Source organism: Chiroxiphia lanceolata, chromosome 4 (assembly GCF_009829145.1).
Source record: "Chiroxiphia lanceolata isolate bChiLan1 chromosome 4, bChiLan1.pri, whole genome shotgun sequence".
NCBI classification, from domain to species: domain Eukaryota; kingdom Metazoa; phylum Chordata; class Aves; order Passeriformes; family Pipridae; genus Chiroxiphia; species Chiroxiphia lanceolata.
The window spans coordinates 11,914,117-11,938,717 of NC_045640.1; the positions used below are offsets into that span (position 1 = coordinate 11,914,117).

The 24,601-nt window shown below is 39.4% G+C and overlaps 1 protein-coding gene across 5 annotated transcripts in view; it reads left to right on the top strand.

Moving 5' to 3' along the window:
* Positions 1–24,601, top strand: part of AFAP1 (actin filament associated protein 1) — a 116,100-nt gene that overhangs the window by 85,904 nt on the left and 5,595 nt on the right. For 2 of the 5 annotated variants that reach the window (XM_032686419.1, XM_032686420.1), the window contains exons 7-18: positions 1,351–1,443; positions 2,916–3,000; positions 6,397–6,546; positions 9,788–9,999; positions 11,489–11,634; positions 15,217–15,334; positions 16,801–17,058; positions 18,841–18,955; positions 20,497–20,661; positions 21,216–21,406; positions 22,157–22,318; positions 24,089–24,139. In XM_032686419.1, coding sequence (XP_032542310.1) covers positions 1,351–1,443; positions 2,916–3,000; positions 6,397–6,546; positions 9,788–9,999; positions 11,489–11,634; positions 15,217–15,334; positions 16,801–17,058; positions 18,841–18,955; positions 20,497–20,661; positions 21,216–21,406; positions 22,157–22,318; positions 24,089–24,139 — 1,746 coding nt within the window. The remainder of the gene's footprint in view (positions 1–1,350; positions 1,444–2,915; positions 3,001–6,396; positions 6,547–9,787; positions 10,000–11,488; positions 11,635–15,216; positions 15,335–16,800; positions 17,059–18,840; positions 18,956–20,496; positions 20,662–21,215; positions 21,407–22,156; positions 22,319–24,088; positions 24,140–24,601) is intronic. The other 3 variants (XM_032686421.1, XM_032686422.1, XM_032686423.1) reach the window with 3 other exon arrangements.

The following is a 24,601-nucleotide window of genomic DNA, read 5'->3' on the forward strand; positions in this document are numbered from 1 at the left end:
CTGGGTTCTCCCTCTGTAAAATGGGGCTGGTGCTCTTCCTTTCCTTATAGCATATAATGCCTATAATTTACAATGTGCTCCTGAGTAGCAATAGGGTCTTTGTAAGCCCATAAACATTTGATTTGTTTTAGCTTCACTCTTAAGGGGAACTTAAGTATGGTGAAAGGACCATTTGGTGCCATCTTCAGCATTTTAATAGTTTCCATATCAAAATTGTTCAGTTTGAAACTAAAAAGGCATTTTTTATCGATTTGCTTTTTCTCTTCTTGAAAAAAGTCTGGATTTTGACAGTTAGCTAATTGCTACTTTTCCTGAAATGAGATGTTCTCAGGGCAGATCCTTCTCTTTGCTAACTGGGCTTGCTGTAAACAGTGTAAAGGGAGGAGCTGGATGTGTAAACATGCTGGAGTACATGTAAAAGGGAAAGTTTGCATCTCTAGTGGTGATGTTTCCTTTTGTACCTCTCTTGGCTTTGATGTCCTTGGGTGGCTGCAGGGCTGTTATCAGCATGGTATAGCTCAGCACCGCCTCAGCATGAGTCTGGATCGAGACTCTATTCCCATCAGCACAAGCATTTTCAGCCTGTTAATGGACTGGTGGTAACTTCACAAGAGATAAAAACCTTAGCTATGTCCGTGGGGAATCATCAAGCATCTTTACTCATCATGTATTTTTACATTTATATCATTTCAGGATTTTAGGTCATTCAGATTCTACAAAAATATCAGTAAATTCCAAGTTCTAGATTTTTCTTTGACTTTTAAAAACAGAGAAAGTTCCATTTCCATTTTCTACAAACACTTTACAATTACTTTGACCTATACCTCGAAGTTAATGTGCAAGTATAATACAAACATGCCACGAAATACCACTGTGCAGTATTACCTCTCAGTTGATCAGCACTTCATTAGTTCTCCGACAGCAAAAAATGAGCATCTGTGTAGTATATTATGCAAAACTCTTCTCCATTGTCTTGAGGGACCTTGGATTTTATCCCACTTTTTCATCATTGTAATGAAATTAGTTTGGTGGTGTCAGCTGACGCCACATTGCAAAACTAGCACATGGAAATCAGCACTGGTATCGGTTTCTTTACGTGGGAGAGCCTTGAAGCTTAGTTTGTCTAGAAACTGAAACCTTCCACCTCCAGCCATTATGTCTCCTCCAGGTCATACATGAAATGACTTAGGGAGGGAGTGCGGAGAAGTTGTTGTAGTGGCAGCCTGTCTGACACCTGCCAGCCTAGTAAATGTCTGTGTGATTCTCCTTCCCATCTCCCTTCACATTCATATATAATTACTCTGATTTGTATTTTAGTAATAATTAATAAGTTTTGCCTTGTCTCCTAAGGTTATAAAAGATGTGTGCAGCAACTGTACGGGAGCTGTAGACTCTGATGGGCCATTATCTAGTTCTCCAGTACACAAGACGGAGCTAGAAAAGGTAAAGTTATCAAAATGGTGAATAAAAAAATCCCTTATGATTACTTAAAGAGATGCTGGTGGGCACTGGATGTAAATACTTGCTGACTTGTGTTGCTGTTACAGGCACATGGTCCCTGTGTTGTTTTTGTTTGTTTGTATGTGTGCATATATCTACAGAGTTGAGGTTTCTGCCATGTCAGTTCATTTGGCCACGAACAACCAGCAGACTGGCTCATATCCAGCTTTTCTTCAGTCACAGAGGGGTGCAGACTAAGCGGGTCTAATGCATGTGCTGGGATGCAGAGATGCTCTCCATCCAATGCAAAGAGCAAGCAGGGGCGTTACTCTCGGGGAAGAATAGCTGAAGATTATACAAAAGTTTTGAGGGAAAGTCTCATTTTGGGGAATTTAGTTGTGTAAGAGCTCCCTGGGCATGCTGAGGTCACTGTTTTGGCAAACCATTTCAAGCATTCATGTCTCAATACAGAAAGTGGGCTATTCACATGTGGTTGTCTCTGCTGCCTTGACTCAGCAGGATGTGAGAGCAAGAATTAGGAAAGTGAGCAACTTTGCAGTGAATGATCAGTACATTACCAGCACCAGTTTAAGGCCCTGCTGCATTAAGGCATCCATGTCAGCAAATCCCTCTGCAGACCCTGCTTAAAAATCCCTCTGACAAAGGTTTCATCACTGAACTCCTAATGGCAAGATTCACCCTTCTGGTGGAAGTGCACCATTGTCAGTGGCATTATGTTGCTTTGCACCTGAGAAACCAAGAGCAAAGCGTGTTTCAGGGCAGTTCAGACTTCCTGGTTTCACAGGCAAAAGCTGTTGTGTTTGCATACTTGCACATACCAGCACAGTATTGACAAAGTAGTTGAAAGTGTTGTAAAATAGTGTTTTTCTAAAATGCATGCTATAAGAAGGTGTAACAAAATTTCTCATTCATTCCTTTTTGTGATAATCTACACATCTTCTTTGTGGCTTCACCACTCATGAGTAATTTGGTCACCAAAACTGTGCTGGCATAAGCTCTATCTACCTCATCCCATATCTCATGCACAACCATTACAAAATAATCAATGCTAAAAGTTTATTTCAAAAGTCTCTTTTTTGGACATATTTAAAGCACCTTGTAGGAGTGCACTATTTGCTGAGAAGTTGTAATTGCAAATGCATATACGAAGCATTATTTAAAGATACAATTTTTACCTTATTCTTATCTGATCCATGTAATTTTATTGCAACATTTAGAATCTAGAAATTAATTAAAATATATTGTGAATTTCAAATATAGACTATTTTGTTATTTCTGTAATCTTCTAAAGCCTCTAAAACCAAAGTTTTTACTATCTTCTGTTTCTCTTCCAAGTGAATGAGAGCTTGAAACGTGTTTTATTTCATAGTAAGCATACTTTTAAATTGACTGATGACACTTGATTTGATGAAGGTGCAAACATTTTATGTCAACTAATCTACTTGCTCCTGCAGAAGTTGTCATTCGAGAGGCCGAGCTCAGATGGGGAGGGTGCTGTGGAAAATGGCATTGCTGCTGTGTGCAATGGGAAGGAACAAGGTATGTCTCAGATCTGGAGATGTTTGGTGTAAGTGATATGTACATATAGGGAGTGTCAGGTAGTGAAATACCTGGCTTTTGTCTTTTCAAAATAGGCAGTAAAGTTTTTCAGGATTCAGTTTAACTGTATAGTGGCAACATAAGCTGTAGATGTACAGCTTCTAAGGAAAACTGTCATTGAATACTAGAAGAAAAGAATCATGCATATTATATAAATATGACCAGTGACAGGACCCAAGGGAATGGCCTGAAGTTGTGTCAGCGGAGATTTAGATTGGATATTACAAAAAGGTTCTTCACCCAGAGTGTGGGTGGGTGCTGGAACCGGCTCCCCAGGGAAGTGGTCACAGCACCAAGCCTGACAGAGTTCAAGGAGCATTTGGATGATACTCTGAGGCACATGGTGGGATTCAATGATCCTTGTGGGTCCCATCCAACTCGGCATATTCTGTGATTCTGTGATCTGTTGATATATATATATACATGCATATGTATGTATACACATATATTCTGTTTATATATGTGTGTGTATACACAGATACCTTTATATATAAACTATTATGTATGATTATTTATATTAACATAATTAAAGGTATATGATAATGCAATATCAGTGGGTTTGTGAGTACATATGTATATAATTTTGCATATGCTATTTAGGAACCATGCATGTTCTGTAGTCCTTATAATCTAAGAAAGGCAAATCCCAAACCCTGAGGGAGTTCTGCCTGAGTTACATCTAATACACTCAATCCCCTCAACCTCTATGCTCTCTTACCCATCCCCTTCCCTCCTCCCCAAAGCAGAAGAAATTTTCTGACTTCATTAACTTGCCATATAGTAATGGTATGGTTTAGATAAGACATTTTTCTGCAGCTGTTAAATGAAGGGTAACGTGAGCTGCAGTGAGCACAATGTCAATACTGGCCTTGGTGCCAGCGCTGTCTCGCCTTTTGACTCATTTCCTTTATCTTCTACCTGGGTCATTTTACAGCGTTTCCTGGCTATACAGATCTCTGACATACCCATCAGTTTCAAACAACATCAGGTTTTGTGGTTTCTGAAAGTTGTGGTACATTTTTAGATTTCACCCTATAAAATCTTCTACTAAGCTTTCATAAAACTCAATACCATTTCAATCTCTGAAACCTGCTGAGAAGCATCTGTGACCCAAAACCTGTGCTGACCACGATGTCTAGAAGTACCTGGTGTCTCAGATACCTTGTGGGAGGTATGATGGAGCATGTGTTGCTGGAAAAGCAACCCAGCTTAGAAGCCTCAAAGAGAGTCATTTAAAATACCAGCTGCTTTTGAAAATTGACCTTCAGTATGTAGTAGTAAAGACAATGGGCATTAGTGACTGCAAGAGGAATGAAGCATGCCTGGCATCATTTTTAGGGTCCTGGATGAAGTTATGCTATTTTTAAAATAATGGCTAGGAAACATTTAAGGGAGTTCCTGGGAAGAGAGGCTTCAGAAAATGGTCATCTCCAGCTGGCAACCACTGCCAGCCTCTGCTCTTCCCTTTACCAGCTGTTCACTTTGCTGTGGGAAAGGAAATGAGAAGAAAGGGCTTTTGTGGGGAAAAAAAAATCACTGGCAACTGGGCAATCAGTATATTCTTTAAACTCGAAGAGATTAGGTCATGAAGTCCTTATTTCTGCTGCCTCTCAGTTCTGCAGGAGAGAAAAACAGCAATGTGGAGGGAAGACAAGACAGAAAAACAAACACTGAAATGGGCTTGTCCCACTGTCTGTTCATGCTTGTGGGAATGATTCCTTTAGGCTTCTGTTTCAGAGAAATGAGGTTTTCCCAGTCTCTGTCTTTTTTCTATGCTTTTCATCTCCTCTCCCTCAACAACCACAGCCAGCTGTTGGCTGCTGGTGTGTGGGATGGAAACCTGTCTGAGGGCAGGTGCTGTGCTCAGGTTGCCTCCCCGGCCAGGGTTCATGAGCACATGGGAAGGGTGGCCATCCTCCAACAAGGGAGATCATTGCCATGTTTAGAGAGCACAGCAGAAGTTGTGAACACCCTTCCCTTGAAAAGAGAGAATTAGACCTTTGCTTGTGCACACATGTCAGCGTGTTGGAGTTGGCTTGGGAGCGACTATCGGCACCTGCAGAGCTGCCGTTCCCCCTCAGCTTTGTACAGTCTTGGCTACAGATACAATTTCTACATAATGTTCCATGATGCTAACAATTAAACGGAATATGATAAATTATCCCATGGTGAATCCCAAACTACTTCTCTGTTTTCTGTGCATTTTTCTTGCCAGTTCATCAATTCATACATTTTGTCCATTTTACCCTCCATTTTTCCCCTTAGTTTATGTGAGTCCATAACCACTGAATGTTCCCTGTTGCAGAAGGAATTGATATGTCAGGGATAAAGATAGAGCAGCTCAGTCAGTAACTATTTTAAATGTACTGTTCATCAAAATTATGTCTCGGGGCAAGTTGAAAGTTTTTGCTGCCTTGTCAGTTATCAGAGAGACTTTTGCTTTGTTGATGGAATCTAGTTTAGGCCACTGAATGCAATTTCTGAAGTTCATTTTGTTTGTTTTGCAAATAAAAGGTCTGTTTTTTCTGAATCTGTTTGATCTTAGAAACTTTTTTTAGGAAAACTTGATAGGATTTTAGTCAGGTAGGCACTTTTAAAAATAATATCCATAGTCCTTGCCGTATTACAATCAGCAGCTCAAAATGCCTCAGTGCACAGAGTTGTAATACAACTAGTATTGTGTGAAGGTAATGGAAGCATAGACTGGATGTTATCAAAATACCTCTTTTCAGCAGAGCTTTGTCTTTCCAAGCCCTCATGATCACAGAAGATGACAAATTCTAGCCATCCAATGCTTATATTGACCCCACTAATTTAATTGTTAGTAGTTCATTTATGAGTCTTTTTAAAGTGTCCATTGTGATATCTTAACCTAATCATACATAGCAGGAGTATTTTTGCTAGGTAAGCATGTTCTGTCTTATTTTATGCTCTTAATTGTTGAGGTATTTTGAGGAAAATGTTTAGGAACAATGAAGAAATGTATGACTGGATTTTTAGTGTTGTGTATATGAGCTAAGTTTATTTGCAGGTACCTCAGTCATACTAATAAATTAGATGATGACTGCTGTGGAAAGAGACTTGCAGCTTGATTAGATTAAATAAAATTAGAAGCTTGATTTTTGTTTTTATTATCCTTCAGAATGCCATGATTTTTACAACACAGAGGTTATTAGAGAGGGCGTATAAAGTTTATCTCATTGCAGTCTTCAACCTTTGTACAAATGTTCATCTTGCACAGGATATTTTTGTCTGAACTTCTGTTTTTATTCAGGTTTTCTCTATTCATCAGTTAGGGTAAGCACACTTCAATACAAACTTTTGCTTTCTTAATAGTGAAGAGGAAAAAAAGTTCAAAAACAGAAGCCAAAGGCACTGTGACTAAAGTAACGGGGAAAAAAATAACGAAGATCATTGGTTTAGGAAAGAAAAAGCCATCAACAGATGAACAGACCTCATCAGCTGAAGAAGATGTTCCAACATGTGGTAAGTGATTTTTCTCCTTGAGTCTTAAATGCACATTCCAGTAAAACTTTATGGAATTCTAGCCTAGAAATTTCTCTAAAATTGCGTTTACTGCTATAATTCTTCCCCCAACATGCAGAAGGATGTGCCAGAACTGCAAGAGGAGTAATCAAGAGTTTGTGATTTAAAAAGAGACTAAAATAATTTGACTTTTTAAATAAAATGGCAACACGGGCTCAGAAGGAATATCATTGCTCTTTGCAGAAGTGAGGGGGAAGAGAAGTGTGGACAAAAAAACATAAAGAAACGAGAGCTGTTCTCAAGCAAATGGTTATAAAATGAATATAGGCTGAACTATGAAATAAATTTAGGCTAGCAATCAGAAGAAGGTTCTTGGAAAGTGATCAAGTCTTTTATAATGGATTGTGGTTAAGGTTTTATGGAATAGCAGGCAGCAGTCAACTACCCTCAACGAAAGTGATTTGAGTTTAATTATAGGTTCCTAAAGTGGTACATATTGGGCAAAATGAAGTAACAAATTTCTAGTAAGCTATTTTAACTCTTAATTTTGATCACTCCATATGACAGCTGTGGTGCTTGGCAGCACCAAGGAAGCATATAAAATGGCATGCAGAAAATACTTATATTTTATATCTTAGCTATTAAGGTTTGCTCACAATTTAAGACTTTGTGCAATGCGCTTAGCTGATGTCCTCACAGCTTTGCTATTTTAAAACAATGCAATGTATTTACATTCTCCTGTTTGCCTTCTGGTGCTCAAGTATTAAGTAGCACTTCAATACATAAATAAGATTGAAGACACCCTTCACCCAATCCCTTCCAGAAAAAATTTTCCATAGAAAGCTTTGAAGCAGTTGCACCGGATTCTGAGTTTGAATTTGCCTTTTACCCTTTAATTGACCCAGAAAAACTTTGAGAAAACCCATGATAAGGCAGCAGTTGGCAGAACTCATCGGAGCATGAAGTGTGATAGATGCTTGTCCAAGGCGGTAGAAGCAGATCCATGGACCACCAGAGAGAACGTCATAGATCACAAGTGGCTTTCAAGCCACACTTAGGGAATCATTTACATAAGCAAACTTTGATTAAATAAGTGTGTGTATATGTGTCTATACATCAGCTAAGTACAGATGTGATTTATCAACCAAAAGAACAGCTGGGAAAAGCTGTGTCCAGCCAGATGCATTGTCCGAAGCATCTGGCTTCCATAAAAGCTCAAACTTCCGGGCTCTCATACTCCATTGATTATTCTGTATTATGTGAGATGTTAACCACAGCTGTACAATCTAATTCCTCGTATTTCTATCATTATTTCAGATATGGGCATAAATACAGCCATTACTATTTGCCTGCATTTGGCTCTACTCAACACATTTGCAGATTTTATAGGAAAATATATAAATGTCTAGGCTTTGGTCATTGCAGGAAGCCTTTGCAGAAGGAGTTTCTCACCACCAGAAATTTGGCTCAGTTCAGTGCCCTCTGGGAGAGTGCCCCATAGTTGGAGGTTTTTACACTTTCGAAGGCTCTACCTCCCATGAACAAAGGGAAAATCCCAGCAGGGCTGCAGAGGACACTCAGCTAGAGCAGAAACTAAAACCCACTGCACTTGGAGTCAAAGCTCTTCCCTACAACATCACTGGTCCTTGACTGCCTGGTTGAAGAGCGGAATGCCCCAACTGGGAATACGCTCAAGGCATTTTGGTCATTTCAGCTGTTGAAGGTTTAAGTGGAGATATGTGGGAGGGAAAGTGTAGGATCCTGCATAGTTCAGCTGAAGTAGTAAGTTTTGGAAGAGCTTTTCTGAGAAGTGCATTGGAAGCAGAGGGGAAAAACTGTCTGAAAAAAGGACTCTCACTCCAAAACAAGCCATCTGGCTTGCACGTGAAGGGTTTTTCATTTCTAGGGATTGTAATATAATGCACAGTGATACAGGGTTTTGTAACAGGAGGAGAGAGAAGAGCTGAAGAGTGTGATCATCACAAGGAGCCAAACCAGAGGATTGTGCACATCCTCATTTTTTTATAGCGCCTTCCAAGATGTGCACAATTCTGATCTGCTATATCCTGTTGGATCGCATTTGGACGTTGGAACCATGATGTTGGAAGGAAAACCCAGAAAAATTAATAATAAGTCATAGTTTTAATGAAAATCAAAGAGAGAGCTCTCCAACAGGATTAAATGAGAATCAGATCTGAGGTAGAAGACAATTTTTTAACCTCATTTCTGGCTTTTGCAAGATATCATTTTTTTTCTTCCTTGTAACCTATTTGGAAGCAGCAACATGCTGAATTCATGTACCGTTTGTAATGTGGAAGCAAAAGTAAAAGGTGGGTTTTTTTTTCATTCCCAAACTATAATAAGGCAGGAAAAATGGGCATTGCTTTGATTGTAAGGTTTGAGTCTGGAATGATTGTTGTTATTAGACAGAGAAGGAAAACCACAAAACACTGCCTGTTTAATGATGTTATATGCCTAGACACTGTATCAATGTAAAATATGATAAGAAAAGTTGTAAGGGCACTCAATCATCCCTGAGGGGAAAAAAAAATCTTTTTTTAAACTTTTGTTTTTAAGATAAGCTAAAATTCATACATATTTACTTTTTGAATTTTAAACCATTATGAATTTTATTTTTATTCACATAGATAACGATCTCTTAAATGTTGGTTATAAGTGTTGCAAACCCAATGTGTATTCTTCTTTCTAAATGAATTTAGAACATACAGCATCAACACTAGCAAGTCTTTAAAAAAACTACTTTTGGATGTTACAGAAGGTAGCGCATTACCTAATTAAATAATAGGAGCTGTAATTTTCCCAGAAAATTTTGGTCAGCCACAGTTATCAAAGCCATTACCCACAGAGAGAGAGTGTATGAGCACATCGGCTGTGTATTTAACTTTTTGTCACTGTCCCTTTCCCATTCTTACCAAAGTCTTGGGGATTGGTGTGCTCCTGCTCATCCAACTGCTGCAGTGACTGACACAGAACAGCCATTTGCACATGAGCAGGATCACATATTTATATGCTCTTTTCTAGGTTACTGGCACAGTGATAGTTTTCATTAAAGAAGTGGGGAATGGTCATTTTCTTGTCTTCCTAAAACCCATCTGGACTTTCTATTAGAAGAGGAACAAGTTATTTAAGGGCTAGCATTACACTGAAAATAAGTTTCTTTTTTTTATTTCTTTTCAAAAAATGTCAGAAGTAAAATATCTCACATTTCGTTTTATTGCAGGATATCTCAATGTGCTCTCTAACAACCGCTGGCGTGAGCGCTGGTGCAGAGTGAAAGACAATAAACTGATTTTCCACAAGGACAGGACAGATCTGAAGACACACATTGTTTCCATCCCTCTCCGTGGCTGCGAAGTCATCCTGGGACTGGATTCGAAGCATCCCCTGACCTTCCGCCTGCTCCGAAATGGGCAGGAGGTTGCTGTGCTTGAGGTGCAGTGGTTGCTAATGGCTGTGACTTCTAGGAACACCCACAAGCTAAATTAGAGAAGTGCTTTCATACAACCTGTCCATTCAAAAAAAAAAAAAAATCTTTGAAATAATATTATTGCAGAGCTGAATGAGAAATACTGGAAGGAGAAGAGAAATACTAAGTGTTGTAGACAAAAAAAATGACTGAGATTTAATGTTAGTTTAGAAATCTTCTCAGTGAGATGCTTTTCTCTACACTGACCTTCCCTTGACCTGGTACTAAAATATCCCTGCTCCTTCTCTAGGCACACTTCTACATCAGAGATATATAATTACTTTGAGTAAATAACTTAGCAATAATTAAATAATGGATCACTGTTGATGGGAGCTCTAGAGCTCTTAACCCTCATTTGTCTGCTACTTATGTGAACTCCTTTTGCTCTGTCTGTGTCTGTATTAAGGTGCAGTAAGAAAATACAGTGTGCCAGCAACCTGGTGTGTCTCTTGACACACCACATGTGTACACACTGGCATGCTCCTCCTTGCACTATGAAGGTCACACTTTTGTCTGTTTTAGGTGAGTCAGGATTTCCTCTAGGGGCTTTATTTGTCATATTTTAAAACCTGAAATGAGAAGACACTTAAAAACAAGTATAATGAAGATACAGGAGGAGACAACCTTGTGCTTTCAGTGGCAGGATGGGCACTTTGACCACTTTATGTTTCCAGCTACAGGTCATATTAGTCTCCTATCCTTGCAAACAGGCCTGTTACTTGACAGCAATTCAGAGAAACTGAAAAACTAGAAAACAACTCAAGGAACTGTGAAAGGCAATGAAATATTTACAAACAAGAAAAAACCTAAAAAACTCAGTTTCCTTTCCCCCCTACTTTTATCCATTATTTACTTTGCTACTGTTTAACTTTTGAATTGGTAATTTGAAGCAAAACATGGAAAATTTAAAATTATTTTAGTAATATTCATGTTTTTACTTGCACCATCAGGAAAATGAATGACATCATCTAGACAAATTTAGTGAAATTTTCCAAAATGTACCATTAAAATTTCACTATTTCATTCCCTACTCCCTCTTGTTTCTACTTAGCAGTAACACTTTCTTCTCGGGAGTCATGCTATCTAAAATTCCCCAGTCTAACATCGGAAAATAATTCTGTTAAAGCTTTCAATATTCTGAAGTCTAAAGTAAGCATTACTTGAATTTAAATCCACTAGCCTTAAATGATTATTTTTTTCTTCTTTTTTGTGGATTGCCCACTTTGTATTACATCATAACTGATGAGCACACAGCTTACTCAAAGTGCACTCCTTCTAGCAAAGCAGATTTAATAAGAAATCCGGGGGTTTTTAGGAGTTCAGCAGAGTGAAACCAGAGCCTCTCATACAATGTGGTAGCAATTTGTCAACCAAGAAGAATGCGCTGTTTTGCAATAATCCTTAGCTCAGTGGCAGAGCAAAAACCTGACCTATGTTCTTGCCCTCTCCTCACAGGCGTCCTCCTCCGAAGACATGGGCAGATGGATAGGAATTTTGCTGGCAGAAACAGGGTCCTCAACAGACCCTGGAGCTCTGCACTATGACTACATCGACGTGGAAATGACGGCAAGCGTCATCCAGGCTGCAAAACAGACCTTCTGGTGAGAGGCGTTCAGCTTCCCGGGTGTTTCCAGTACTCTGAGAATTTATATCCATATCTTAACTCCACTGCCAACACAGTTCATCAAAATCCACCTCCCTCTTTGCCAGATACTGAACTCCTGAAGTGTTTCAGCATCGCAGCATGTTAGATGTGTTTATGATTATTGTTTTGGCATCCTGCTAAATTCTGTAAAAGATGCAAGGCACTATGCAACTTTCCTCAGATCTTTACTAATTTTTTCAGTAAGTCCCCTTATCAAATGCTGTATTTTAATCTTTCATTTTGCCTAAAAACTTAGAACTATCACTGGAAGAGAACGAAGATTCTGAAATATGCAGCTATGTAATTCACATTTACTGACTGTATCTGCCCTACATATAGCCAAATATACAGGATATTATTGGCCCATATATGCAACACACTAACAATGTATGGCAAATTTAAGTCTTGGATATTCACATTCTCAGTGTTTCCTTCTCAAGTTCTTTCTGAATAATTAAAAACTTCATCAAGCTCACCCCAGTCCAATTCATTTCTGGGGTTTAATTTAGGAGGTGGAAATTGGGAAAGTGTCTAGGGCTCAGCATGGAAACTGCTTAAATTGCAAATCAGTCTGGTGAATTCCCCATTACTGATCCTGTGCTAAGAAGGGTAATGCATACTTAGCATATATAGTGATTTACACGTTTGAATCATTTTAGGCATTACAGCAGTCTTTGGTGGGAAAAGACTTCTATTTTTCCTAGGCTAGATGAGATAATTTAAAAAGGGGAGTTAAGAAACGGTTGGGACAGGCGGGATGCCCTGCTGCAGATGTTCCCTGTAGTTTGCAGTGGTCAGAAAGAGGGTGGCCTGAGAAGACAGCTGGCAAAGGCATCATCCCTCATCCCACTGCAAAATGAGACTCCCCACACACATTTGGAATTTGTGTGATTTAATACATTAGAGAATCATACCCCATCTGCCCATCGTGACTTCAAACAGACAGAAAATGAAAAAGAAAAAAAAAAGACAAAAGTTTTGAAGCTGTGCAAAAGAAGATCCTCCTACCATTAGCGAGGTGCCAAGAGAAGTTTAATAAGAGAAAATGCACAACTTCAATCAGAATGTCTTCTGATAGAAATTAAAGTGACTCAGTGTTACCACAAGCCCAGTTTTGTGAAAATGAGATAATTTTGATAGAATTAAAATGCACCTAGCATACAGATTTATGTTAATATTTTTTTAGAAGTTAATAGGGCTAAAAACGTTTATCCTGTGTTGACATGTGTTTTTGCTTCAGTCAGCATCCAGCAGTAACCACATTTAAGAGAAATAGAATGGTAACCTCTTCCCCTGAATACTGCACGGCTTTCCTTTTCTGCACAAATGTGATACTAATTGGAGCCAAGTGAAAAAACATATGCAACTAGACCACATGTTAGAAAGGAATGTCAAACAACTTGCAAAATAGCCAAATTCCCCTATTAAGAATTAGTTAAAATTCATTGTGTGTCTTTAAGAGCCTGCAAGGGTTTGCTGATAACCAACTAGAGTAGCTGTCTGCTGATTTTGAGCTACTCTCAGAAAATGAGGAGAAATTACAATGATACTTAAATGTTAATAAAATACTCATTTGCCCTTTATAGAATGAATATCAGTATTCCAAATTAAATGCAGTTATCATTAAAGCTTTGATTATCACTCAGTCACTTTGGTTATTCATTTCCTGAGACTGACGCTTTGCAAAACTATCAGCTCTTCCTTAATAGCCTCATCAATTTCCTTTGTCTAAATCAATAGGTATTCAGGAAAAGCTGAAAAAACAGTTCTTCCAAGCAAGTTTTCTCCATTTTCCATCTAGCAGTTTCAGAATACAATTAAGTTACATGGATGCATCTGAAAACAGGATTAATGAGGCTTAGTGAAAGAATGTTTATGAAGTTTTTGTAGATCCTTAGATAAATCTTAGCTTCCTTTGGCAGTGGAAATAGTTACTACAGGTGCATCAGATGTCATTAATGAATATCCCAGTTTTCAGACATGGTTATTATGTATCACTCTCATTGAAGCCACTTAACTAGAAAGAAATACAATAACAACTCTAAATGCAATTCTTCAGACCAAGCAAAAGCACTTGAATAATGTTCTTCACTAAGAACAGTAAACAAATGCAGCCCTTTAGTAATGTCTAATAAAGTTTGAGATATGATAAAGTTAAAAATATTTTTATCATGGAATTTTCCTTGGGCTTTTTGTTGTTAGTTTGTTTGAAGTAAGAAAAGTTCCTGTCTAAAGGTTGTTTCACCCCCACACTGCCCTGGAAGGTTCACACCAAGCTGGGCAGGTTTGTCCCTCCTGTGAGCCCAAGTCTCCCGCAGCTCAGGTGAGCCCCAGTTCTCCTTCTGAATGAGAAATTCAATGGACTCCATGTTATTCCAAAGCCAAAATAAAGCAACTGTTGAAACCACAGCATTCCTGAGCTCCTGCCAGCACTACAGAAGACCCTCTCTGCATTAGTAGTGCTTTATCATATTTTATGAATGTCAGCAAAGAGTCTGAATAGTTCCATTGTTTGGGATAGAAAACTTTGTTTTCCCATTCGTGTACACCTGAGGCTCTAAGAATTATTTGAGATCTCACACCATACCTCATTCAATTCTAGCAGTTGCTACAAAAGAAAACTCGCCCTTTGAGATCATTATTGCTATTGGGCACAACTGTGCCATTTTCTACATTGTTAGATCTTTGCAAACCCAGTGTAGTTCTTGATATCTTGCATGTGTTCTGCAGAATTCTGGTAAAACAAGCAACATTGTTATTTGGGATGGGATAAGGGAATAAATTAAAATATATAAAAATATATGGAGATAGATAGACAGACAGACAGATAGATAGATAGATAGATAGATAGATAGATAGATAGATAGATAGATAGACAGATAGATAGATACCCCTTTTGAAGCTTCCAGAGGACTCAGATCCACCATGTGGAACAGAGCAAGAATGAGCATATAAAGTATTTCCATGCACAATTACCCAGGGAGAGTTGGGAAGCATAGTGGCATACCCAGCCAAAAGTTCTGATAAAGAAAAGAAGAATTCCCAGATTTTGAGGAAGTAATTGTTCAGGAGATTTCATTTGAATTCTGTGGGGGTTTTTATCAATTTTTGTTGGATTTGATTCTTGATTATTTCAGTTCCTAAGTTTGCATCCCCGTGAGCATGCATGCACCCAGAAACACCTGCTTCTCCCCAGTGCAGACAGCAAGGGAACATTTCTGGGACACTGGCAAGCTGATGTATAACATAGATCAGCAGGTTCCCATGTAAATATGCCACTGAGCAGTTACAGCTGTTGCCCTACTGGCCTTCACACAGTTGTATTCCCACTGTAAGAACGGAGTACAGGAACATATGTTGTAATATTGGCTGCTAGCAGCAATGTGTGAGTGGCAAAGGAATTAAAGCTGTCCTGCAGAAAGTTAGAAGCTATGTGCTTCCAGACTGCAGAATCAGACACGGGGAGCATACCACTGAATCATAATTTAGGCTTAGGTTTAAGCGCTGGTTTTTATTATTTTTATTTTGCTTTATTCAGTTTCATGAACAGGCGAGTTATATCTACCAGTCCGTACCGGGGAAGCACTGCCAACGGCTACGCCTGTCCAAGTGGAATGGCACTTCATTATGATGATGTTCCCTGCATAAACGGATCGGTAAGAATTGAATTTGCACAGAACAAATGGTTTGCATGTGTTGAATGCATGGACATCTGAAAATTGTATTATCTAGAAATGCTCACTGGGCAGTTTCCAAATGAACTCATGTTTTTTTGATTGGGGGTTGCAGGCTCCCCTCACGCCTACAGAATAAAAGGGGCATGGGACATATTGTTTGCATTAACCTGCACGTGAGCCAACGTGCATTTAAAAAGCAGTTGCCTGTTAGCGATTCGTTGCCAAGTCCTTGAATATAATACTCACTTGAGGGGGTACTTTTTAGATCACACTGGACCTGGCAAAATTTAGAAGTCGGTTACACCAGGCACTTTTTAATGTCTGTTGAAAAAACACCAAAACCCAAACACTTAGTCCCTGGGGCTGCATTCCAAATGACAGCAGGTACTGCTCATCCCAAAGGAGAGCCACAGTGGTCACTTCCATGTTCATAAATTGCAGAGCTGATTGTAGGCAGATGTGTAATAGGGTTGGATGCTAACATATAGTGGATGCTAACCCATGGCAATATGTGGTCCTCAGGAAGATTTGCAGGGGAGCTACAGCCTATGTCAGCTCTTAATTTGGGCTGCTGCGTAAAGCTCCCACTAAAGGCAAACTGAAGAGAAGTTAAGAGTTTCAAAGTGTGAAATGGACCGGACATCCAGTCCTCCAACATTTCTTAGTAATGTCAGAAAGAAACATAGAAAACCCCTCTTGGGAACAATGCATGACCACATGTGTGGTGAGCAGTCTCTGTGTAGTTCTTGGATGTGCTCATACCATAGTATGAGTAGTGTATTGCCACAGCCAGGATGGGCTAAGGAAGGATATTTGGCAACCAGACTGGTTTCTTTTAAGGTTAGTTGTATGAATCACTGGAGTACTGTTGCTGAGCTTTCCATTTTTCTGAAAATTAAAAAAAAAAAAAGAGCTATTGTACTTCTTTTAGCTCAGAATAATAATTATTCATCAAATAAAATGTGGTGCCAGTATACCAGCAGCTTTTATTCATGGGAGAGGCCTGAAGAAGGAAAAAAAAAAAAAACAACCCAGAAAAATACCCCTTAGACCATATTACTTTTAATAACTCATATATCAGATGTAATCCACAGACTCATCTGTGTAGCCTGTGAGTATCCCCCCGTTAACACAGTCTGTGCCCCCTTGGTACTAGAGCTACCAACTTGAGATGCAGTCCATGAAACAGCGAGGGTGATAGGTTTGCTCATACTGTGGAACATGCTTAGTGCTGAGGCTGTGAGCCATGGAATGCAATGCTTGCTTTCCACACTATGTCCTCCCCCCTTCTTTCTAAATAGTTTGACTTAAGTGTGAAAAGTAAGTGTATGTTTGCTGAGCACCCAGGGCTTGCTGCGGTCAAAAGCATTACTAATGTTTTAATTTCACCTAGGGGGTTCTGCATGGTGTATTGTTCACTAACTGCCGAGGTGTATGTGTTGCAGTGGGAACCAGAAGATGGCTTTCCTTCTTCTCGTAGCAGGAACATTGGAGAAGAAATGCTTTATGATAACGCAGGCCTGTACGATAACTTGCCGTCTCCAAAAATCTTTGCGCGCTATCCGCCAGCTGACAGGAAACCCAATAGGTTATCTACTGACAAACTCTCCTCTAACCATTACAAATACCCTGTCTCATCCAATCTGTCTTCTGCTCAGTCTGTCACTAATACCTCTGCTGTGGGGAGGGGATCTGGTTCGCAGGTACTGTACTGTTTAATACTTAACAACGCTTTTTATTTGTTGGCTGTTCTGTTTATCTGGTTGTTAATCTGAAGGGGGCTATTTACATCCCTTCGTGTTAGCACTGAAGTGCTTGGAGTTTAGTTAGGAGCCCACTGATAATGAAACAGGTTTGCAAAGTTATAAATACTGATGTGGAGGTATTGGTACCTGGGAAAGGCTTTCCAAACATGTTCTTGATGATTTACAGATTGTAAATAATAATTAAAAAAAAATTAGATGTGTCCTTTCACACTTAACCTGAATGCATGTCTAGCCACCTTCTGGCTCCTTAGGCAGTGATGACTACAAAGGAAAAAAAACAGCAAAAAATACTAGTGAAATATGATCTTACTGTGACAGCAAATTTGGCTCTTTAGAATTGTACTAATCTATATATTGTATATAGTGTGGTTATATATTTTGCGAATATACATATATATCATAACACAATGCTATATATTTACTAAATTATGCTGAATATAGTCATATATACAGTAGTTAATTTATTGGCTGCTATTTTCTTCTCCTGAAAAAAAAATAAGCCTGTGTCTCTGCTGCTTTCTGAGGGTGGCTTCAGACTTCTGTACCTCAGCTGGAACATGAAGCTACAGAGCAGATGAAGTCTTTGTGCTCAGCCTTGTAGCAGATGGGCAGACCCCAGCAGGGGGGCAGAGCAAGCCTTGCCCACAGCCATGCCAGGGACCTTCTCAGAGCCCGTAGCCCATCTCCAAAAGCTGGTCATTGGCATAAACCTGTGAATGGTTCACAGTGATGGGTGATTTTCAATCTAATCTGACATGGAACTGTTAGATAAGTGTTTCCCTTGTGTAAGGTACTGGTCATACTGCGTGTTAACTCATTTAACCCTTACAGAAACTTCATACTGGAATATTAGAATTCAGTAAAATTGCAGAAGTGGAGGTGGACATGAGCAATAAATGACTGCAGCAGCAGGCTTCTCAGTGCACTTCCAGTTCAGTCCTCACAAACCTTTGGAACAGGAGAACAGAGCATGGCACAAGCCAAGCCTTGTACTTGGCTGGGGCATCCTGCATGGGAACACTATGATTAGTCAGGACAGTGTTGATCTTCCCAGGGTTCAGTTCATTGCATTGAGCCCTCTAAATGGAAATCTCTTCAACATGAAATGTTCTGTTCCTAGTAATCTTGTGAGCCTGTCTGGCCATTATGAGAGGGTTTTTTAAATAAGAAAAGCTTTTAATTAGTAGCTAGAGGTTGTTTAAGGGGAAATTGATATGTTAATTCCTAACATTTAAAGATATGTAAAAATTATATTGTTTAAAAAAAAATAAACCCGTTCACCACAAGGATGGCAAGATCATGTAGTAAATAAGAAACAGTGTTGAGGTTTTGTGTGGCAAACCCTGGTGTGTTTTTCTGTATGAAATTAACTCTGACAAACTTGTGTTTCAAGAATCTTTGCTGTAAAATTTTTTTTCTGCTTTGCAATGGCTTTCTTAATACCATAAATGCCAGAGTTTTGGAGACATTGATGCCACCAGAGATGGGGAGTTCATCCCTTGTTGTAACCTGTGATTGCTGGCGTGGCTCCTGCTGAGCAGGCAGCTCTCAGAGATGTCATCTCTGGAGGAAGTGCCGTCTCCAGCTCAATCAATGCACTGCATTAAGGCTCTCAAAGCAAGCGGTTTTCTGTCAAGCTCTGCCCTTGATGAAAGGGTGACTGTATTGCCAGTGGCACAGGAATACCTGGAGCCCATTTGTACTTTTGTTTTCAAACAGTTTAAAGGCAAGAAGCCTCCTGTAACTACTAATGGCATCGCCGGAAAAGGGAGAACTTTAAACAGCCAGCCGAAGAAATCCGAAACAGTGTCATGTGTGAAGCGCACTGCATCTAGTAAGTACCTCTCCTCACTGCTGCCTCATTTGTCTCATGAGTCTCACTTGAGTCACGAGGACACCCAAAATAGCTGTTGTCTTAGCAAACAAGATAAAGAACCACTGTGGTTCTTCTGTATCTGAGAGGGCGGGGAGGAGATGCCCACCAAGACTTTGAATAGGAGATATTGTGTGCATTGGTGACTCAGTACTCCAGACACACTGCAAGATAAAAGGGTGTCATGTGGAGAGTGACAGATATGAAACGTGGACCGTGTCATGAGGACAGCAGGTAAAAAAAAAGGGATAATGATTCTTCATTTAGGGCAGAGAGGAATTCTGTATTCCTGTGGGAAAAGGAGGATGAGGAGCTAGGATAGACGTCAGAACATTATGTTGCTCAGAAGTGGACTCACTCTTATCATTGTCAAAAAAAGAAAAAGGTATAACAAAAGAAGGAACACAACCACACAGATCAAAAGCTACCTCAGAGAGAGGAAATTTCAAGTGGTGAGTGGCACATTCAGAAAAAGTTTTCCTGGGCAGGTAGATTGTCTAGGAAATTCCTAACAGGGATTGCAGGAGAAAAGACAAAAAGGAGCTACAATAATATTTTTAAAATATGGAGTCCAAAGCATGACTTTTTCTAGGGAAGAAATAAATGTGTTTTTTTAATCTCATGATAAAACTTAAAACATCTTAAAACTTACTAAACTTTTAAGGAGTCATGGATTTAGTGGCAACAAGAAATTTATGTTAGACTTTAGACTTCAGTAAGTAGCTTTCTAACCATGAAGGTCAGTTGGTACAGAAATAAGTAGTTGTGGAAGTAAAGGCATCTCAGTTACTAAAGATTGACTAAAACTGGTTTAACAACTATTTGTCAGGAATGATTTAATGTTGTAGATTTTGCCTTCAGATACGCAGACAGACAAAGTGATCTCTTAGCTGACCTATTTTCTTTGAGTCTGCAACTGGAGCAGAGGTATAGAGGAGGATGTGATGTTAATTACACCACAGATACATGTGAGCCATGAAATGAAAGCATTTGTATGGAAAACTAAAAAAGAAAAAGAAAGCTCTCCAGAATCAAAGAAGTGTGAACATCTTTCTATTCTCTTATGTCTGGTGAGAAAAAATGTGCTTTCAGCACTTGAGGTAGGGATGAAAACCAGGCAAAAGGGCAAACAGGTATTTTTTCCTCTCACCCCTCCTAACTAAAAATGAAGGGTTCATAGCTAAAGAGGAGCCTCCTTTTCATCCTTTGAACCATACAGAAAGGCAAGGCCATTTTTCAAAACCAATGCACTGTAAGTCAATTAGTAAATCTTATATTCCTCAGGTAAATGTAGAGGACAAACTCTCTATCCCGTATCATTGCTATAGCTGTGCTGCAGAACTTGGCAGGAATCATAGACCTCAAGAAAGACCCAGGGGAAGAGGAATGACAAACCAGTTTCTCAAACCACGACATGCTTCATGTGATACTCAGTCTCGGGGAATACTTCAGAGATTTACTGTTAGTTTAAACCCTAATTATCTTCAATCTCCTACGTGCAGATGCAGAGCAGTACAAATATGGCAAGAATCGTGTGGAGGCAGATGCAAAGAGGTTACAAAGCAAAGAGGAGGAGCTGCTAAAGAGGAAGGAAGCTCTTCGGAATAGGCTGGCCCAGCTCCGAAAAGAGAGAAAAGATCTGCGTGCTGCCATTGAAGTCAATGCTGGTATGAGGTGCTTTTTTGTGCTGAATTCTCACCCGAGTAGGCTAAATTATCCAAATAGCTTTGTATTCTGTGCTGAAGACCTGCCACCCTACATGAGGTTTAGTTTTGATGTTAAGCAATACTCTTTAAGGTTTATATTTGCTTTCTATATAGGTAGAAAATGTAAAAAATAAAAATATATATGTATATTTATTTTGTATATGTGTGTGTATATGCACACCTACCTATCAAATGATACGGATGGGGAGTTCAGATAAGCAGAACATGGGAATAATTTTATTGTGACTGGCTAATTATATTTTCGTGATACAGAAAAGTAGCAAAACAAATACTGATTTGAAACTAGACTAAAAATATAGGAAAGGCACCTGAAAGAAAGCATTTATGTTGCTAAACCTTTTACGTGAAAAAAGCGTTGTAGGTAAAGTACATAGTTTTATTGTGACATCACTGATATGTAGAGACCTTGTTCCTTACTTTTTAGAAAGAAAATAATTTCTGTAAGTGTAAATTTAAGCTTCTTATTGAAATAATAAAATTGCTGTGGATGACAGGCAGAAAGACCCAAGTGATTCTTGAAGACAAGTTAAAGAAGTTGGAAGAGGAGTGTAAGCAGAAGGAGGCTGAGCGTGTAAACCTGGAGCTAGAACTGACTGAGGTGAAGGAGAGCCTAAAGAAAGCCTTGGCTGGTGGCATCACACTGGGCTTAGCTATTGAGCCAAAATCAGGAACATCAAGCCCACAGGTATGCAAACACATTAAATATGAAAATCCCACAATCATGGGGTGGGAATGCTCTGCCTTCTCAGTTCCAGCAGAAATGAGTGGGAACTGAGAGTTTTTTAGTGGTTTTTTAAGCCCAAGAAATAAGAGCAGAATTAAATGGCTTTCTGTGTTAGTTACATTTTCTACGGGAACAGGGAGCAGGTAGACATGGGAATCACAGGCAGTATGTGTTAGGATAATGTGCAAAAGCTGATGTCTTGATGCTCTCAGTGGTTGTAAAAGTGGAGGAACTGAGACATTGCTCCATCCCAGGGAGATTTAAATGCACGAAGTCATCGTGCAGTGATGGAGACCTACTTGTGCTGGTCTCCTGTCAGTCGTGCCACCCTTTGCAAGGGCTGCATCTCACATGTTCACAATGGAGCTCAGCAATCCCAGCTTGTTCTGTAGATCTGTGTCCAAACCAGCCATCAGAAGGATCAGAGAGGGATGTGTCAATTCCTCTGGATGACCCATACTTGTTTAATGAAAGACAAGAAACTTCAATTTTCATCACAGAACACACACACACACACACACACACACACACACACACACACACACACACAGTGTTTTGTTTCTTTTTTTCTAATCTCTTTTTCATTTATCCATCATTATTGTGAGTATGTTTTCTTAAAAAAAAAGATCTGCCGTTCTAAATCTAGATAGAAAATGTTGCCCATGTGACTATTTGGAGGAAACTCAATATAAGCTTTTCATTCTTCATTAGTCCCCAATTTTCAAGCACCGAACTTTGGAAAACTCTCCAATCTCCAGCTGTGATACCAGTGATACCGAATGCTCAATACCTGTGAACAGTGCAGCAGCTCTGAAGCGACCTCCCTCATCAAACAATTCTCCGTGTCGAGGCCACGTCCTTCGGAAAGCAAAGGTGAGAAGACTGATGTCCAATTTGCTTTTTCTGTGCTTTTTCATACTTTCTTTAAAAGTCTTATTTAGCCTTAAGAGAATGTCTAAATTATTGGTATTACTACATAAATACTGCTGATTTGGGGGAATCTTTTGCAGAATTGGTAAGTAGTTTGGGAGACAGATTTGATTCTACTCTCATTACATGTTTTTCTCTGTTCCTTTATTGATTTTACATGCAAGGTTAAGTGGTCTGTGGTGTAGACAGTCTATCTGTCCACTAATCTGTATAGCAGAGAAGTGGTTAAAAGGGCTCTGTTATAGTAAGTGATTGGAAATAACACAAGATTGGGTCTGATCTTTGCCAGACAGTGCAAGAGCAAAATAGCTGTATATTATAATAATCAACAATGTGTTGTGCAAGTATCTACTCTTAAAGTACATTTAAAGTAGAAGCGGAATTAATTTTAGTCTCACAAGTAGCAGATTGAAATTTGCAGCTCTCTTGTATTCTTAGTTTTCTAACTTTTGTTTTTTAGTTGAAATGGGATTTGTATGACCATTCTTGTGGGCTAAATTTGCTAACAGCATAAGCATGTGGGCAGCACATAACCAAAGGTGACAGTAATAGCGTTGGACCCAGGCTTTTGTTGATTTTTTTCTAATTGTGATTAGAAAAAATGATAATCATAAACACTTGTCTTTCGTGCAGGCTATTTTTTTTTTCAAAACATTGATGTCTTCTGTATTTGGATTTCTTTAAGTAACTTTTGTTACATGTATTCATGGATTATATACATCTATAGTGTCTGAGCATGAGCTTGGCACGTAAATGGAATAGATACTGAAAAATCAGCATCTCAACAAATTATTTTATTATTAAATTATTATAATAGAATTATTTCTCCTGCTACACGTTATGAGAGAACTTTCTAACCTTCCTTCTACCACCTTCCATGGACATCAACTGCTTTGTTCTACCAGTTAACCTGATTCATTTAAATTCAACAAAGGATAATTATATTTGCTGCAATAGGTTTCAGTTCAGTTTCTAACTTTGAAGTTTTCTGCTTGTGTTTCAAACCTGAAGAAGGATTTATGTGCTCTAAAGCTTATCTGTATATTTCAATTATACCCTAATCTGTCTCATAAAGAGATCATCTCTAACTGTACACTTGGTCTTAGATGTGGATGTTAGCGCAGCATTACTCAAGGAATGTGGTCTAGCAGACCACAGTCCTTACAAACAGGAGCGTGGATTTGTGCTGGACAGGCACATTAAATCCAGCCATCTAATCGTTACAGCTGGAGGAATCAGAGCACTATAAAAACCTAAACATTTCTAATGTAAAGGATACCTTCCAGCTGTAGTACATTTTTTATGCTCAGCATATACCATACAGGAAAAACACTGCTGCATTGTTTCATGTCGCTGTACTTTGGATGGCACAACAAGCTGGTCAAGCTCTTTGGTAGAGGAATCTTGGATATAGAATTAGGCTAATCAAAAAGGATATGGAGCAACTAAGCATATTTCCCATGCTGGGAAAAACAACTCAAAGTATCCAATTCAGCTTTAACAGCTCTTTCCTAAAAACTCAGGCACAAAATATTAAGAGTGAAATTTTGCTGAATTAGATAGTGCAACCCAAGCTGTACTCAGCCCATTGGCAGGAGCTGCAGCCAAAGCCTGCTATCAGGTATGGATCTGCAGCACGCCCCACTTTCAGGGGTGGCAGCTGTACACGTGTGGGGGTGGAATTTGGCTTTCAATTCTTTTGGCCTTTTGCAGTTACGAGTGAGCCCAGGCCTTATAGATGTGGCTAAGGGAAGGGCGTCACACGTGAGTATCCCAGAGCAGAACTTGGCTCTCCACGCATGGATGTCAGTGCAGTATGTGGGAGTGAAACGGATTTCACATCTGTGCTTGCGCTTGCATCTTCAGCCCCAGCACATCTCCCGGTGTTATGAGGGAGTTGTATAAGCGTTCAGAATGTCAGATTACAGGGGGGTTTTTTTCCCCTGGTATGTATTTGAATGCACCGAATGCCTCCCTTCTTGCCCGTTCCTTGCACGGAGGATGCTGAGCCTGTCACCAGCCACCCTTGTGTCACTGCTGTGCTCACGAACCAGCAGCACCCTGTGTCTCCCTGCTGGGACAGCAGGTTTGGAAGCTGTGTCACCAAAAGCTTTCTCCTCTCAGATGCACTGACATGAGAAGAAAATACAGAGAGAAGCATTAAGACAGATCTAGTGTTAAATTTAAGAACTGGCAGGAATTTGTGCATTGACTGTTTAGGACATA